The sequence below is a fragment of the Pygoscelis adeliae genome, unplaced genomic scaffold, assembly GCF_000699105.1.
Source record: "Pygoscelis adeliae isolate BGI_AS28 unplaced genomic scaffold, ASM69910v1 Scaffold42, whole genome shotgun sequence".
NCBI lineage: Eukaryota > Metazoa > Chordata > Aves > Sphenisciformes > Spheniscidae > Pygoscelis > Pygoscelis adeliae.
The window spans coordinates 6410715-6429481 of NW_008824283.1; the positions used below are offsets into that span (position 1 = coordinate 6410715).

Genomic DNA, 18767 nt, shown 5'->3' on the forward strand with positions numbered 1-18767 from the left:
GTGAGTTTTTAAGCTTGATTAAAAATAGTTGGAGGTCTTTTCCAGTCTTGCCTGATTAATGATATGAAGCTTAATTTTTTCCTTTTACACTAGTATAAAATTCAGTTTGTTGGCTTAAGTCCCAAAGGGCGTAGGAGGATAGCCAATACTGTTTCATTAAGTATGAATATCATTGTTTCTGTTAACCTCAATTAAGGTGAAAAAATGATTTTTCTTCCATAGCTCATATGTGGTTTTGTAAGAGTTACTAGGTGCTATGCATGTTGATATATATATTTGCATATTTGCCCATAGAAGGCTTTTTCTGTTTCTCCAAAAACAAGAACATTTGTGCTTTTATCTTGTTATGCCCCTATTGTGCTTAGAAAACCTTCAGATATGATAAGCTGTCCTTAAACGAGTTGCCTGATCTAGGCTACAGCTTTCAAGAGCATCAAAGGTCTAACAGTCAGGTAGACTACTTGATAGTGCAATAATAGTAATTGGACTGAAATGTAGAGAAAAGTATAGTGTTTTATCCAGTTCAGAGGTTCTTCTACACACACCTAGTAATCAGATGTTTCATAATCAAAGGATCTGAGACAGCTGAAAGTTCCTCTGATGTGGAAGAGGAGAAAGAATAACAGAAATGTTGTTAACTCCCAAACAATACTAAATTTACCATGGTTTTGAATACATAGAAAATGCTTTTGTGTGCCATGAAGCAAAATAATGACTAAATCTATAGACAAGCTTCTTCATGAGACAAGTTGATATCTTTGAGCATTACGTTTCAATTTTTCTTTTCATTGTTTACATGAATCATTTCAAGAGGCCAAGCTAATGACATCTCTTTGAAAATTTTCTTTAGGGCTTTTTTATTTAGTGGCCTGCAACTGTGAAATTAGATTTAAAGTTGTGCTTGAATCTTTTTCCTCTTTTCAGTTTAATTTGACAGAAAAACACTCTGTATGGTTCTGCTAGTTCCAAATCCAAAATTCATTTTCTGTATTGTACAGCTGCTATTTGTTTGGTGTCTGGAACCAACAGAGCCATTTAGTTTGGGACCACAGGTCCCATGACAACAGGGAGTAGTAGTGAAGAGTAACAACTTTCCAATTAGATTTTTGTTCCAATAATTCAGTGTTGAAAATATGATCCACTGAAATCCAACTCCTTTCAAAGGAAAGTGATTTTAACAATTAATTTCAAAATTGGAATTTTATTTCTAGGTTGTTATTATGCAAAGTACTGTATCTATTATCCAAATAATAGCAGAAATTGTGGAAAATAAATATTTTGGTACAACTGAGATTTTACCATCAGTCAGGTGTGCTTACTCTTCTCAGATTATTGAAGTCATCAACACTTCAGTCGGTCACTTAAACTCTGGTGTTAAACCTTGTCCTCTGTTTTTACAGACCTCTTCTTCATCCTCTTGCGTAGCTACTTGCACCATTTTTATTAATTTTTTTTAGGATAAAGAATATTTGCTGGAGCAGAAGAGCTCCTCTTTCTCATGTTCAGCAGATATTTCTGTCAGCTTAATTAATGAGGCTTTAAATGTCTAGAAAGAAAAGAAGATACAGTCCTTGGGATAATCAGTTTCCCACGGAAAAGTGGTTGCGCAAGATCAAAGTCTCATTGCAAAAGGGAGATTGTTGATTTTCCTGATGAAGCGTTATGCTTGCTACATAATATGAATTCACACATAGCTGTAGAGATCTTGAGAGGCAGTCCTGTCTACCTGTTTGAACAGAGGACTTGAGCACTATCAGAAGACTTTGAGTTCTAACAGTGCTCAAAGACTTAATATGTGACTTTAGTATCTCACTAGATCTCTGCACTTACGCTACCGTGAAACTTGGTACCTTTCTGCTTCACCTGAACCTTGTGGTGTTAATATTATTAGGGATTGTTCTTCTAAGTATTGAACACAAAATAAACTGAAGAAAAATTAAGCAAAGAATCTGTAGCCTAAATAGGAACCAACTAATGTGCCTGTGATGCTTGTATTTCAGATTCAGTGCAAGACTGCCCACGTAATTGTCATGGGAATGGCGAGTGTGTATCCGGTGTCTGCCACTGTTTTCCAGGATTTCATGGAGCAGATTGTGCTAAAGGTATCATTTTCCCTATGTTTACAAATAACCACAGTGTGTGTTTGTGATGTATGGATTTACAGTGCCTGCTAGTTAGCATGGCTCCAAGCTAGATTCAAATAGATCAATATGCATTTTTTTCTTAGATCTCTTAGTTAAATATGATCAGGTGGAAGTGTTGCTACATTGCTGATGAGCTTGCATAACTACAACTTTTTTTGTGTCAAAGGTAGTAGGCAGAAATGGCAGAACAGATTTCTTTTCTGTGAAAATGGATGAATTATCATCAGTGCTTTCTGATAATCATTAATTGGTCTGCAGCAGAAGACTGATTATCATCATCAATAGCATGTAATGTATATTCTGGCTGAGCCTTACTTCTAGTTCATAGCATCTTTCTGGCTTACACAATTACTCTGACCAAAGGCAGTTCACCTTTTTTAGGAAAATAAGTAGGACTTGATAAAGCCTTAAAATAAACTTTTTCTTAAGTGTCAATTGTAAATTTTAACAACTAAAACTGGAAGATGCATGATTATCAAGGACTAAACAGAAATCTAAAAGACAACTATGGATTGGCAGTATGTGTTTACTGTTTTTCTGAGAGTTTGGGATAGCTGTCGTAGGGAAAAGATGCATAAAGGAGGGCCTCTTTAGTTTATACAGCTAGTAGCACATATGTTGTCTAAATCAATGGCTTGGTTCTATTCCCTGCTGTTCCTGAGCACAGTCACAACATTTTACAGTTTGCTTCCTTCTTAGTTTGTGTGAGATTTAGGCACACTATCAATATCATGTGCCTACCATTGTTTTCGACAGGGATAGGGTTGTTAGTGTTCAAAGGGGGAAAGCCTGGTGTTTGAAAGCTTTTTGAAATGCCTTGAAGGATCTTAGAAATGTGCTCATTTCTTCTTAGACTCGTGATCCAGTCCTGAGGACAGTTCGTTGTGCCCCACCTCTTTCACTGGAGTAGCAGGGTGGCATCCAGCATACCCGTGCGTGTCTATGAAATACTCCTTGAATAGCTGTTATAGCCATACTGGAGAGAGTCCTTTCCATTTTGTGTCTCTGTATTTGGCTCTTGGAGGTGCCCCAGTACAAAAAAAAAAAGACCCCAAGGGCCTCGGAAAGCTAATGCTGTTATTTCAGTGCTCATTCAGTACTCATTTTAAAGAACGCTTCAAATACAGCGTGCATGTTGTTTGATTACCTGAGAAATTAAGACACTTGGCAAATATATAGAGGATATATTACAAAGTAAATGGTGTGATAACATGTGCTATAAATACACACTGCCAGCTATATGCATTTCTGTGGTGTTAACCTGTATGCATGCAGTGACCGTGTGCTTCACTGCCACTCTTCACACATACATGGCCATTAAATCACGTCATTTGCATTTTGAGTTGTGGAGCAATCCTGCATTGTGTACAGAACCTCTGTGTAAAACTGTATTCTATGTTAATGCTAGAAAGTGCTTCATTCAGGCTATGTCAGATAAATAGCTTTTTTATAGGGTACTTGTCAAACTGTATCTATCAGGCTTCTCCTACCCCTCAGTACATTCCCTCTGCTTCCTGCTTTGTCCTTTCTGTGTTGTCTCTTTCCCCTCAAAAGTGGAAATGGTTTCTTGGAAGCTTCTTTCAACTCCTTTACTGTTTTCTTGTCAGACATCATGGTATTTCTAAAGAACAAAGCAGCTTGAAAAACGACATAAAATGACAAAATGGGTGTGTTGACAGAATTCTTGTGTTTCTGTGCAAGCACATAGCTGCACATCTTTATACTATGAGACGTACCCAGAAATGTGCGGCTGAGTTAGGGTGTAAGGGCTGTATGCCTCACCCATTTCACAGGCACTGTCATGCCTGTTCTCATGTCCACAGATTTTTCTGCTTCCTTGAATGCTGATTACATGTGAGAGCAGTTTCAGAAGACAGAAATCAAAATTGGGATTGTATGCCTGGTAAAACACAGTAAAATGAGATAGAGAATTCAATCTTTTCCAGCATGTAATATCTATGGACACATGTTTAATATACATTTACCGTAATGTTAAATTCAAAGCTGTCACAAGTATGGAAGGATAATGATTTTCTTTCCATCTGATTTTTTTAATTATTATTTCCCTAGCAACACATCTTTCAGTGTCTCAGTTCTCCACTGTAAAATAATTTGAGGCAAGACTTATATAGAGAAATGTGGAGAAAATGTGAACAAGCTCCTCAGAAGGCTTTTAGAACTTGATTCATGCAATAACACCGCAGTCTAAGAGCTTGACATTGGGTGAAACCCGACTTTGATGCATATGAAGCATGATCCTTTATACCAGTGAATCCTCGGTTTCAGGGCTGATCTTGAGGGCATCAGAGGCAAGGAATCTTGAGAGGAGTCATCTGCAAACTATTTGCAGACAGTGTGCAGGTTCTCCCTCTGTTACTTTACTCCATCCATGTAGTTCTAAAAGATAAAAATGAAGGAAATCTATGAGAGACAGCACAGATTTGACTTCAGATCCATTAGCTCCAGGAAAATACCATGAAAATTATTAGGAAGGATGAACTTTTGGCCCAACCCACAGGCTGAAATACACTTTCATACCCTGACTGAAGTGGAGGAAATGTCACCCTGTCATATATTCCTGCCAAATACTGGGGGGGTTTATTTCTCACCCTTATCTGTGGAAATAACTTACTCTCAGGTAGCTAGTATCAACAGATTTACTCCATCCTTGCTTAGGCAAAATTCCCTTTGAAATCATTTGGAGTTTAACCTAATTAAGAATTCCATCTACCACACAAAGAAGGTAATGATACATTTTAATCTCATGTGGATAAAATATGGCATCTAAAGAAAAAGAAAGTCTGATAATCAAAAGATAATTCAGTGGGTGGAGTTGTATCCTGATAAACAAAATGTGTATAGTTAAAGCCAGTGGAAGATTTGCTGTAAATTGAACTGCACTGTGAGTAACCTTCTGTCCACAATTATCTGTAGGAGTTATCGATAAGAAGTGATGCTATGGCCAAGGATCGATTAAAGAATCAGACGTGCAGCTATGATTATGTTATTTTGGTGTGTTGTCACTTTTTTATATTCATGTCTATTTTTCTGTAACCTCTATGACATAACCACCCAAGTATATCAAGATGTCCTTCTTACTTAGTGTTCCCTCTGTTAATGTCTGATAATAGTTTGGTCTCTCAACTGCCAAGTTCTGTGGTAAATCTGCAAGCAGGCACCCTTCGTCGTGTCCTGCTTTTCACCGTTCGTAGAGTTCAGTGTTACAATGAGTTGGGTTCCTAGAAGTGACTCAGAGTTGCCTATAATTTCGTTTCATCTCGTAATATATTTGAAGGGCATGCAACTCTTCCACTCCTTTAACAAAAATACTTCCAAAGACACTGACATATACTGTTTTGCAAATGTGCTCAGAGCCTCCTTTAATTTTGCGTTTTAAAATACTAGGATTTGCCTCATAAGCATATTTTGCTAATCTGAAAAGGTGAAATAACGTACCATCACACGGGATTTCTACATTGACACGATGAGCATGGTGTCTGATTTGTAAAAGAAGGAAAAAAATTGAGTCAAGTAGCTCATGTCAGCTGCCATGAAGATGCTGTTTAGCAGATACTTTTAGTTGATTATACAATGTAATAAGAAACATGTTTAATATTTTAATCTAAATGGATTGAAGGCTTTTGGATTTTTTAAACCAGAAATTTGTACCATGTTTGATCAGTTGACTTTTTAATCTGATTTTAAGAACTCTAATGATTCAGATTTATGTTATTCACAGTTTCTTTTCCTGTTCTCCTTGTGTGGGTTTTTCATTATTTTATTTTCATTCTGTTTGTTTTTGGCTTACTGGCAAAGGACGGCGCCACTTTAATAAGTATAAAAAGAAGGGTAGGTTTTTTTAAAATTTCTTTTTATTTCTTTTGCGACATCTATTTAGTTTGAAATAGTTACTAAGCTGTAAAGTGTAGTCTATGTCTTTTTAAATTTATTCTAATGGATTTGCTGTTTCTGATGATTGCCCGCACCACAATAAGAGTTCCTACCACTGCCATTTTCTGTTATGTGCGTACTGTTAATCTCTGTTTAAAAATGTAAAAAGCTGTCAATTATTAGGTAAGTAAGGTATAATTGCTAGAAGTAGCAACTCTTGCTTTTTCTCAGTTGTTATTCAAATTTCAGTTGTTGGGACTGTTCTTGGTCTGAGGTTATTCAGAGGCTTATTGCTTGGGCAATAGTGCATAAAGTAATGTTTTTTCGTCAGTTGAATACTCTGCTTGAAACTATTCTCTTAGTGCCATGTCTAGAATGCTCCCAGTGCCATAAGAGGTTCTGGGAGTGATTGCAGTGGGGAAAACATGAATTTTGGAGTGCATCTTGCTGAATAATTCAGTATTCGGTTCATTGCTGTAGAGCATGTGGCCCACAAGCATGAAAGGTGTCCAGCATACACTGGTAATGTATAGGAGTTAGTATTTCCTCTCTATGTAAGGAAAACAATATTTGCCTTCATAACTTGGCTAGAAATTTTAGGAAGTGAAAACAGTGCAAGCAGACAGAAGCTCACTGGACTTTGAAGGGAAAGGTGAGAGACGATACTGAATAGCCTTTCTCCTTTGCCTGTCCTGCACATGTTCGTAGCCTGACAGAAGAGATGGGACCCGTGGTGAGGCAGCACTTCGGGTCTTCCGTGGCACAGTCAAACTGGTGAATGTGTGTCTTGTACTATTCAAGTGACTCGCTGCAAATTTATGCAATAACAGATTATAGGTAAGACAAGTGAAGTAGTTGGATTAAACATGATGGTACCCAAAGCAGATTGGTTTGGCAGAGAAAAGAGTGGGAGAGGAACAATAGTGCAGGAAAAACGCCATTTTAATGGCATTATAAAGAGATTGTCATGAGCAATAGTACTTGTTAAAGCTGGTCTATTGTGGTTAGTGCTTTACAAGCAAAACAAATAAATAAAAACAGCACCTACCTCCAGGAATTTACCCTGTCAATACAAGTTGAAAGGGAATGAATGGGAACCAATTGACAGATGTGGAGATATAAGGAAAAAATGTGATACGCAGTGTTATAAACACACTAGCAGTGTGACTGTTGTCAGTTTTGGGGAACACTGTGGTAAAAGGCAGTTTTAAAGAGGGATAATGGGGTAGATAGATAACATCATGTGGATAATAGAGGGCAAACGGGGCCTCCAAAGAAGACGGAGCATAGAAAGGAGCTCAGAAAAGCTCTTTTTAGATTTGACTTTCAAAAGCATTGTAAGTCACAGAGATGTTGAAGTCAGAATTCTAGCAGTGAGCAGTCTGGGGTGAAGCGGGCCTGTAAATGAAGTTGGACCATGAAGTTCATGTTCCATGTGATAAGAGGAAAGGACCTGAAACAGGACTGGGAAAGAAGAGCCACACAGCTGAAAGTTAGATTAACAGATTAACAACATGATTTTTGCAGCACTGTTGCACAGAGACGTGACTGAAGAAGACTGAATTTCTCAACGCTAGAGAAAAAGGTGTTGACTTAATGTAGATTCTATTTGCTGAAAGCTAGGGCAAGAATTCTGACAAAGAGATACAATGCAGAACAAATCTGTAAGACTTTGTCAAAGCCTGAATGTGAGGTGAGGAAATGAATGAGTCAAAAATAACATCCAGATTATGAACCTTAATGACAGGTAGAATGGTGGTATCGTCCACTGTGATAGAGCAAGCATGCAGGGGAGGGCTGAGAAGTAGTGGGTTAGAGAGAAAAGAGAAATTAGAGAAACAACAACTTTATTGGCAAGCATTTTATGTGTTCATAATCATAGCATGCCTCATCACTTACACTGTACTCAAAAAAAAAGGAAAAAAAGTATGCTTTTCTTTGAACATACTGCATTCATGACTTGTCACCCACACATATCTCACATCCTTTCTTGCAGTTGACAAAATTCAGCATGTTCGGCTTCTCTTTCAGTATCTCTACCTGGGTGGGTTTGTTTTTGGGCTTTGTGTGTTTCTGTGTGTATGTGTGCCAACTTGTGCATGTGCTGCAGCAGCAGCACAGCCCTGGCTTGTCACTCAAATCTTCCCTCGCAGTGGGTGGAAGCATCATTTTGATACTTGATCAGACAAGGCTGTCTTTGGCAATGTTCCTCTCCAGCACTTCCCACCTCTCTGACTCAATACCTTAAAATGCCTTTGTTATAAATTTTCTTCTCGTTTCCCCAGTCTCATATTTTATTAGCAGACGTTTTTCATTTCTGGCAAACTGGTCATGTCCTCACTTGCCTTCCAATGAGTTCTATGTACAGGGCAGTACTTGCCTGCCTGTCCTCAGTTTTCTTAGTGTTATGGAACTGCAGTACACTCTGAAAAGGGTTTTGTGCCATCAGCTGTGCCTAAAATAATTACAGAATAAGTAAATGGACACGTAACCCATTTTGACAATGATTGACAGTCATTGCTGTCTATCAGCTGCTAGCTTGCCTGCATGAAATGAGATAGTAGCTTTGATCCAGTGTCAGGTAGGCAAGTAGAGCCAACACAGAATCCACTACCGACTTTTTCTAATTGTCAATTTAAACAGGAGCCGAGAACTGAAGGGGTCGCAGGCTGAATTCTTTCTGATTGTTAGTGGTCATGGCTCCAAAAGGGGCTCAAGGCACACGGTCAGTAGTGCGACAAGGAGTAGAATACAGAAACCATTGTTTCTAGTCTGCAGCTTTCTTCATCAATCCTCATGAGCTCTGCTGGAGATTAGAGGTAAAAACAGGGGAATGGAGAGTCTGGACTCCTGAATTCTACAACAGATACCTTGAAAATTTCTGTTACAACACAAGTCATTTAGCATCCTAACATTTCATTACTCTTTAAAAACGTGTACCTGTCCCTATAGTACATTGCAGATTAAATGTGAGGATTGCCAGACATTTGCAAGGCATGTGCTATTAGTAACAGGATGGTGACATAAGAGTACTCGGATTACTCCCTAGCCTGTGCCGGGCTAGAAATTGGTGCTTTATATCCTTTGCATTCTTTGTAAGGGAATATTTACAAAGTTGAAATAGGACCCAGGAGCTACTTTTAGCATTGTGAATATTTGAGAAAACAGACTTAAAAAATATGGTTTTCAACAGGCAAAACATTAACTTCACATTGTTCTTAAAGCTTTTATGACTTCTGCTGGTTCCAGCGTTGAATTCAGGGTTATAAAGAATTTATCTACAGAAGAGCTTGTCCTGAATAATTTCAAGTGGGGATGCTCGTGTTGTTTAGAAGCATGTCCTTCCTTCTGTTTGTTATAGTTGTGCCTTTACAGTGCAGCAACAATGCTTTAAAATTTTTTAAGGTATTTATTTAATGTTGTTAAATATACCCAATACTTGCATCTAGTATAGCAACTTAATTAGCGTTTGTTTTCTATATTAAACCGCCAGAAAACTTACAGCCAAATTTGTGCCTGTGCATTACACTGCCCTTTCATATGTTCCTAAATTCATGTTGCAGCATATGAACTTGAAATTATGTATGACTCCTTTTCCCAAAGTGTTTGCAGGATAGTGGTGCAGCTGAGAAGGTAGACTTATTTCTGTAGGAGAAAATTTCAAAGACAAAGCTTTAAGAAAGATTAAGAAAAAAATGGGGAATGCTGAGGAATTCAGTAATGAAGGAGGAAGGAAATAACTGAGAAAAGTTGCTAATGCCATTGCTGGACAAAACACGATAGGTAAAAAGAAGTGGGCATGTAAGTAATTATGAGTCTCTGATTGCAGTGAACACTAGTGCATCTTTATCTGATCACTCATTACCCAACCTGTAGAAATTCAGAGACCAAAGACAGAGCCACAGGCACTACTGTAGCTGAGGTCTACAAACAGGAACCAAGTTTTGTTGGCTTAGTATGATAAGGAGGTTTGCTTTGCTTATGTCCAAGATGGAAAGCATATGGAAACACAGTAAAATCTTATTAATGGATTTTTCTTCAACAGCATTATAGTAATATTTTCATACCTATTAGAAGCAAGGTACATTCATTTGATCTCACAGCTGCTTTTGAAGCCTGTTCTATTATCAGTTACTTCGTTTTATCTTTCTTCCTTTCTTATACGTGTGCAGCAACAGCCCATCTATTTGCACAAATATTTTCTATTTCAATGGGATTCCAATAAATAGAATATTTCAAAAGGTTCCCAGTGCAGCGAGGAGGTGGACATGCATACAAATACATGCAGGATGCAAACCATTGTGCAGCTTAGTTTCTGGCAAGCCAAAAATCTTTCTTCCAATCTTACAATACTTCCATCGGTGGCTCTCTGCTCTAACTGTGCTCTGCTGAGCTGAATTGTGCTCACTGTGATGTATGCTTTGTAATTTGTTTTTGTGTTTAATTGGTTAGCTTATTTAATTGTGGTGCAATCTACATTTTGTTTTTAGATTGCATTGTCTCCATGGACTTGTACTGGTATTTGTTTATTTCATTAAGTTCTAAGAGTTTGTCTTTAGTTGTGTTGGGATCATCTTGGAGTCCTTGCAATGATGGTAAATGTCATTGAAGCAACTATGATTAAGTAGTATTGTAAATCACGTTATAGAAATACAGCTGTTAAGAGATCCTTAGACATTTGCCATCCCTGAAGAACAGAAACAGCCCTGAATCACAGCTTCAGATTTCAGCATGCGTGACTTTTTTCATATCTACATTATATCTAGATTTGAACCTGTAATTTAGATCTTCTCCTATATTTAGACACTATTTGGGTGAGATTAAATTCAGTTAGCTGTCATCCCCCTTCGCTTTCTCAAACAAACAAAAAATTTCTAATTCGAATGTAGAAAAATGTTTAAATGTCTGCAGCTAATGTGGAACTGTGCAATTAATCATGTTATGATTTACATCTTTTCTGGTAAATTTAATAAGGCAAACAGTAGTAACTAAAATGAGAGCAAAGCAGCCTGGGTTTTCAATACCCTGAACACTGCAGCCTATGGGTGCAATCCTACATCTACTGCGCTGCTATTTAGCCAGAGATGAACTGTTACCAGAGAAGTAATAGTTTTTACATCATTCACTGGGAATGGTGAATATTTGAAAGAAAAAAATATTTGAAGAAATGTTTCACTTTTTCATTTCTTTTTCTAGATGCATAAAAGACTTCATGCTGTTAGTGCTTCTCTGTTGTGAATCACAACACTTATGTTTGGAAGGATAATTCTGGTATTTGGTGTTTGTCCTCACTGCTGCTTTTTGTGAGCTTGAAGCATCATCTCTTTGATTCCTCACTGGGTCTTTCCATTGAGATAGCTCCTGAAACCTCTGAAATAGTTTAGTTTTCCCTCCCTCCTCAGTTTTTCTAGTGATGAAGTTATCAAGACATACAAATGAAGATCTACATGCTTGTCTATGACAGGAGTTGATTTCAACATCTGCTTATTTCCATCTGTTGGTAGAAAGTAAAATTTCTCTGCGTGTTCTTGTAGTTGTGTGAACTTCGCTGCTTATATCTAACGCAGGAATTTCACAGCTCTGATTCTGTTACTAGTTCCCACAGAAAAAGAGTTTTAGATTGTAAGGCAATGTTTTCAGGACATTTGTATCCACCATCTACATTTTCCTCCCATCCCATGTATCATGCAGAGAGTTGAAAAGAATTCTTCACTCTTTTTTCTTTTTTTTTTTGCCTTTATTTTCAAAGGCACAAAATATATGGCAAACTGATCAGTCAGATTCTCCTGTGGTAAACCAGAACCAGTGCAGGGTAATTTCCGTTTCCTTGAATGCCTTGATGCTTATGAAAAAGAAATTGAACTATGCTGCTCTTTTAATGATGTAGACCCTGACTGGATTGGCTGCAAATCGACCTACCATTTTGCCAATCATCTTAGTGTACTGCATGGAGAACTACGCTCTTTCCTTTAATATAGGTAGGGATAGTTGCAGAGCTTCTGCAATAGTGGAGGGGGAGCAAACAGGCTGACAAAGTGTTGAATCCAGAATGTACTGACGAGAGAAAGTCCTCATGACATTTGAACCTTGGCACAGCTAGCTCATTTTTCAAGTGTCTAGCTGAACTCAAATGTCTTCTTTTCCCTCTGTCTCCAATTTGTAGTTTGTTTTATACCGCTTGAAAATCTTTTTTATGTTCAGCTGTGGCTTTTCCAGTGAGGCAGTACAGCGGCTTTTTTCTGTCTCCCCTCAGGACTCCAATATCTTGAGAGAACTAAGACTTAGATCTTTGTTGATGGCTAGCTAGATTATCTAAGCTCATCTTCACGTTAACAGTAATGGGGCTTCAGCCCTTTCAATCCACCACTAAATTAGTTCCAATGTATCTGACGTGCTTAATTTTTATTTTCCCTATTCTTACAGACTGCATTGTTATTGTTATTAAAAATATTATAAGGGTCTATTCATGAAGCAAAATTTTCTTGTACCAAGTGACCAACCTCAAAAAGATCATTTTAAAAATTTGCTGTGGTTCTGGAAATTGCTGCTAGATAGTGTGGGAAGACATATTCATATTTCTTACACAGATTTTTTGTAATAGTTGTAAGCAAAGCAGTTATCTAATGGAAATAGCTACTTTGTAGAATGGTAGAGGAGAGAACAGCAAGTGTTGTCTTTTTGACAGATAATGTCACACTGAAGGCAATGAGAAAAACTATGACTTTTTTGATAAATGTCGGCCAAAGCAAAAGTTTGCTGAGTGTTCAGGAGAATGTAAATATTCATTGTGCAATTAATGCTGTTCAGTCACTTCTATAAAAATCCTGCCATTTTTTTTGTAGAACAGCTTAAGTACTTATCGATTGAGAACTTCTATAACTCCCAAAATGGAGGCATCCCCATATCTCTACAGGTATTTTAAATGGACTGAATTAATCATAGGCTTAAAAGTCTCTAGTGATCTTCATTAACTTTCCTGGGTTTAATTAAAACATCTGTGTGCTTTTAATTTATCGATTCATCCAACTCATATGTCATGTTTTTAACACACCCCAGCATGCTCTGCATCATTTTAAACCCGATTTCCACTTAACTAAAGCAATTAAATTCACCCCGGATTAATTAAAGCATCCATACTTTAGTGCTTAAGTCAGCGTGTGCTGCTTTCCCCAAATGGTTTCTGAATGTCAGAGATTTGACACACCTGATGGGTTTTTTGTCCTTCTGGAAATTCTTCTGTGAATCTCTTTCTTGCTTACGAATGTGCAGTTTGACAGAGCTAGACGAGGGAGCTTGGTAAGGCTCGGGTTTGGGCAACTGACGTAAGGATTGCAGAGCATGACTATTATGAAGGGCTGTATATTTCTTCTTAATACTGACCTGATGCCTGCAAGCATAGAGTAATACTACTGTTAAATCATTTAAATTATTTGTGTGTTCTGTAGTCAAAGTAAACAGTTTCCTGAAGGAACTAATAAAGCATATAATGTCAGTAACAGTTATTCATAGTTGTTCATTCTTCTGCTTCTGGGTGAATTTCTACAAGATGACTTCTGCTTGGAAGAGCACAAGGTCTTAGAGCAACCTAAAAGATGTTCTAGATCTTCCTAATTGTCACTGTTCTTAAGAACGTTTCGGCCTGATGGAAGTTAGTGATCTCTGAAGCGCAGGCAGTCTAGTCAAATACCACTCTTTCTGACCACGCAAATATCATGTTTTTGAGGCATAAAGAACAGATGAGAGCAAATGGGCCTGGATTCATTCAATCTCCCATTCCAGAATGATTTTCTTGGCTAAGTTTGCTAGGGGTGGGGCAGCTTCTTACCAGGAAAGTAGCATAAAAATAGCATAAACTAGTAAAAGTGAAACAGCGTAAACCATGGAGTGGTCTTAGAAGTTATTTCAGATTTTCATATCCATAAATGAACTCCAGTTAAAACTAATAGGCATGCAGACAAGTAGTGAAATATCCACCCCACTGATTAAAATAGGTTTAAACATAAAATATGAAGGAAAGTGTTGTCAAACAAAACAATTGTATTTTTAAACTACAAATAAGAATACTCATATATTTAATGTCTCCTAATTTTTAGAAATATGGGCAAACACTTGGTGTAACAAGGGATTTGATAACTTGTAATGTTTCAGTACTGTCTTGTTTAAAATAATAATAATGTAAAGTCTAGAGCCAACATTTTGAATCAGGTTGTCAGAAATTAACTTCTTAAATAGCTGGGGTGATTTTCTAAAATGCAGATGTTTGCAATTCCTTTGGTTTTAGTGGTTTTGTGGATTTTAAGCCATTTAGAAATTAAGATTGTTTGTATCTAAGTAGGTATAACTTCACTTTAGGAGGTTAACTGTAGACAAGAACTTGGTTGTAGCTTTTGGAGTGAATCTAAAATTATTCAGGGCTTTGGTATACAATTGCAGTAGGATTCAGCTCTAGCGTCAGTAAAATATGTCTTCACCTGCTTACACCTTAATCTGTTTTGTCCATTGAAGAGAAATTAGCATTTGTAGACAAAATGCTACATATGCATCACCAAGATAAAGACCAAAAAGAGAAAAAAACATCAGTACAATGTGAGCCTATTCATATTTTTTAGGTATTTGGAGCCAGGCGGTTGTAGGTGACATTGGTTTTGGATCTTTCCTGTATTTCTACTGCAGTTTGGAATGCATTATTGGTTTCAGATTGGACTGTCGTAAACAGTAATCCATCTTCTTTATGTAGTGGCAAAATCATGCATAATCTCTCAGCAGTAGCAGCTTAATCTCTGCTAAAAGGAAGTCCAAGTGTGAGCTATTACAGAGTCTGAATTAATTACCTCGTAGAGGAACTGCACCCAACAGATTCACTGGTAAGGTTCCTTGGTAAGAAGTTTGACCCACAACTGTCTTCAATACAATTCCCGGTGGTCAGTGAAACAAAGAACAACTTGATTTCTGTTATGCTAGTGTGTGTTTCATTTTTTTATATAACTAGGAATTTGTGCAACTCTGTCCAAAGACTATATCAAAACTGCCCACTCCATAGGTTCAGATGATTTTTGAGACACAACTATAGAATGTTAATATGGTTGTATTAAAGACTTGAAAAACATTTACTCTGTTTCGTGATAATGACTTCCCCCAAGCTTAGGGACACTGGGCTGAGTTGGCCTAATGAGTATAGGGAAGAATTGTTTGGGCAAAACCAGACTCAAAAAATTTGGAAATTCTTCTTGATGAGAAGACTCAAAATGTGTCCATATGTTTGGAAGTAGAACCAAGTTTTTGTCTGACCCCAAGTGAACTTTGTGTAAACCTCAACAAGTGCTATGCATGCTAATATTAGTGCATATCCTCCACTGTTGGATCATACTAGTTACAGTAGACCAATTAGACGTGCAAGTATGTGACCACATGTAGAGAACAGCTGATCCTTATGCAGTTTTGTAAGTGCATATGCTGTCAGGCACATTTCTTTTAACCTGTGCTCTTTAGCAAAAGCTTCAGGACTGAAACTCACTTCCTCCTCCTAAACAGGAACATCTACAGATAAAAATAATTATTTCTCTTAGGTCTGACAAAGTTCTGTACAGTTCAACAAGGGCTGAACATATCTTACATAGGAGTATAAATAGTGTCTCTTCAGAACGTTTTATTCTGAATGTGTGTTTTTGTATAGAGGTTATATTACGGAAGTAAAGCTGTGATGGCTCAGACCAAAATTCCATTTTACCCAGGATTTCAGCTCTGATGGTGCCATACAGGAGATAGTTGAGGAACAGTAAAAATTGTACCTGTCTTTGATGCTTCTCCAGTAAATTCTTTTGGTTCTAGAGATAACTTGTGTTAGGACTTCCTACAGTAGATGATGTCTCTTTGTGTATAGTAGCCTTTGTAAATTTTCATTCCATGAATTTGTCTAATTATGTGTTCAAACAGGGAATGTTCTTCCATGAGTTTTAACTTTTCAGATAATCTTGTTAAAATTGGTTGATGGAACAATTAGCAGTACTTAGGATGTAAAGGCACTTTAGATGGTGTCTAAGTGCTCTGTTAGCCCAGCCTTAAACTTGGACTTCAAGACTCGGTCCTAATTTTCCTTACTGCTTACATTGTGAATGGGCAGTCAAGCTCATCTCTTATGCACACCAACTCGTGGTAAGAAGAATCCAGTTTACATGCAACATTAGGGCTTATAAGCGTTATGGATACAACCATTCTGGTCCTTACTCAAACACTACCCCAACAGGCTTCATGCAGTTTTCTCCCGACCAGTGACACCCCTCACCAACCTGCCATGAGCATCTCACCACAAAATTCTGTGGTACATATGTTGAAAAACTTTGACTTGATATGGGGTGACTCCTGACAGCTTGTCTGGGCTTTGAATAAGCCTGTAGATGGCACAAAGGAAGCCCACCTTCTTATGCCCCATTTGAAAATTTACATTTGGATGTAAAACTGAGCTGCTTGCAAAATAAGAGCAATATAAGGGCATTTCTTGTGACCTGCTCCCCAGGACAGGGAAGCATTACAGATACAAGTTCAAAAACCTTTCAAGTCTGCATATTTCTGTGCCCAGAAACTCAAATAACTTTCAAGAGAAGTATACCAATTTGTCCATTTTATGAGGAGGAACTGAAAAAAGTCTGCAGTAGAGAACTGGCAGCCTAGATCCTAGTGGTACAGGACTCTTTCTGCACCAGGGTAATGTTTGCTCTACAGCAAGAGGAACCAAGCCAGAACTCTGCCTTCAAATCCTGTTTGGAACTTCAAGTAGCAGGGAAAGGCCTCTCAACCAAGCAGCTGTGTTACTAAACCAAGTTCTGCAACAGCCTCCGAGAGTTTGGCTCCTCAGATATCCTTTACTGGTTTCTTGCCATGCTCTAGAAGAACACCTTTGGTGAGTATGTACGTGTGAATACCATAAGGGTGGGTGAAAGGAGTGTGTGGACAGACTGCAGCTGGGATACCTGTGTGTTAAGTGTCACTGGGAAAATGGTGGCTTTTGAGGCCAGACCATTTGGGCGTTATCCCTTACCATATCCCCTCCTAGTCCATGTGTAACAGGTTGTTATCAAATCACCTTTCCTCATGCATCAGGGAATATTAACATTACTCCAAAATACCTATCCAAAGATAACCTTTAGAGAGAGAGAGAACTTTTAGAGGGATGTTTGGCTGGTCTTTCCTGCTCAATTCATGCTCTTAAATGTGTGCAGCCTACAGGACTCAAAGGTCTGTAGTATCCTTTGATCAGCTGAGACCCATGTTAAGAACTTAGTCTGGTTTTGTTCAAATACGGGTAAAGGGCAGAATCACATCACCAAAACCACATTTAGAGTTAATACCTATTGTGCTTATTCAGACTTCACTCAGGAGATATACCTTTGTGCTTAACTTACTTGAGTGTTGACATTACTTCTGAAGACCTCTATCCACTTTTTGACAGTGCTGGTGTGTGATACATGGTTGTCTTTATGCAACCTATCTGTCCACTGAAATGAGATGGAACTTGATTGTTCTATTACATAAACCAACCTTCCTTCACACCCCTTCAACAGACTTTGAACAGTCAATTCTGTTCTGGAATAGGGGCCATCCACTTCACATTGGGAAAATAAGCAGTCCTAGTTGACAAGAACTCCAGATGACTCTTGAGTTGTTTGCAAATTAATTGAAGCCACCTAGTTGTAAAATTAGAGTGGATTGTGGGTCTTGCCCTGCAGCAACATGGTCTAGCAAATAAGCATAGCAGACCTCTTTTTAGACTGCCTGCTTCTGTTTTCTGTGGAAGAGCAGCTTGATTCTCTCTCTATTCCTCACCTAGAACAGACTATAAACCCATAGCAGAAACATTAAAGAGCAGCTATTTATTACAGCAGTGACAAGCCAGCTTCTTATAACCTACGCTTGCTTGCATTCTTGCTTGCGTGTTTCTCCTGCAATCTTAGTGACATGGCAGTCTTGGAAATGCCAAAATCTGACCAAGAACCTCTGTCATTTTCTTATTCTCAAAGTGATATTCCTGTTACATAGTTTGTAGAATAACCCCAGCAGAGGCTTGTAGATTAAACTTTATGGCTTTAGGTTGCAAGTGTCTTAATCTTAACTGTATTCATTTCATCCCTAAGGTTAAATGACAGATTCTTTCATTTGTCCAAAGTCGGTTCTGGTGTCAGTAACATCTTGGCAATGCATACTGCAGTGGCAGACCACCAAAGGCAGATTACTGTTCAACTTATGTACAAGCTTCACAAGGACTGAATAGATTTATGAACCATAGCAAGACCTCTGACCTGGTAGAAGCATGAAGAGAGGAATGAAAAGCTGTGACATGGCTTTCAGCTTTACTTAAATTCCTGAAGCACCATAGCAGAGTAAGGGAACACTAAAAAACTGCTGAGGGAGCTCTTTAGCCCAAGACCCAGCACCATCTAGTAATCTTTCTTCTGCTGTGCCAGTCTCTTGTCTTCCAGAAGTTGAACCCTGCAAATTCAGATCAAAAGTGGAAGCTAAGAATGGCCTTCCCATAGACATGTTCCAAATAGTAGATATACAACTCTTTTAGCTGGACCACAATTGCCCATTGCTTAATGAGACTTAGGGGCAAGGCGAGGAGAGAAGCAATCTTACAGCAGGTGGCTGGCACAGTATTATCTAGCTAGGTCTAGGGTGGTCACAGCTAAGTTGCTTGTTGTTTTTTGGGTTTTGGTTTTTTTTATTTCTTTTAATAAT

General features: G+C 38.1%; 1 protein-coding gene across 3 annotated transcripts in view; it reads left to right on the forward strand.

Moving 5' to 3' along the window:
• TENM2 (teneurin transmembrane protein 2) overlaps window positions 1-18767 on the forward strand; it is a 563241-nt gene that overhangs the window by 448332 nt on the left and 96142 nt on the right. For all 3 annotated transcript variants that reach the window (XM_009318514.1, XM_009318515.1, XM_009318516.1), the window contains one exon: window positions 2001-2102. In XM_009318514.1, the coding sequence (XP_009316789.1) occupies window positions 2001-2102 (102 nt within the window). The remainder of the gene's footprint in view (window positions 1-2000; window positions 2103-18767) is intronic.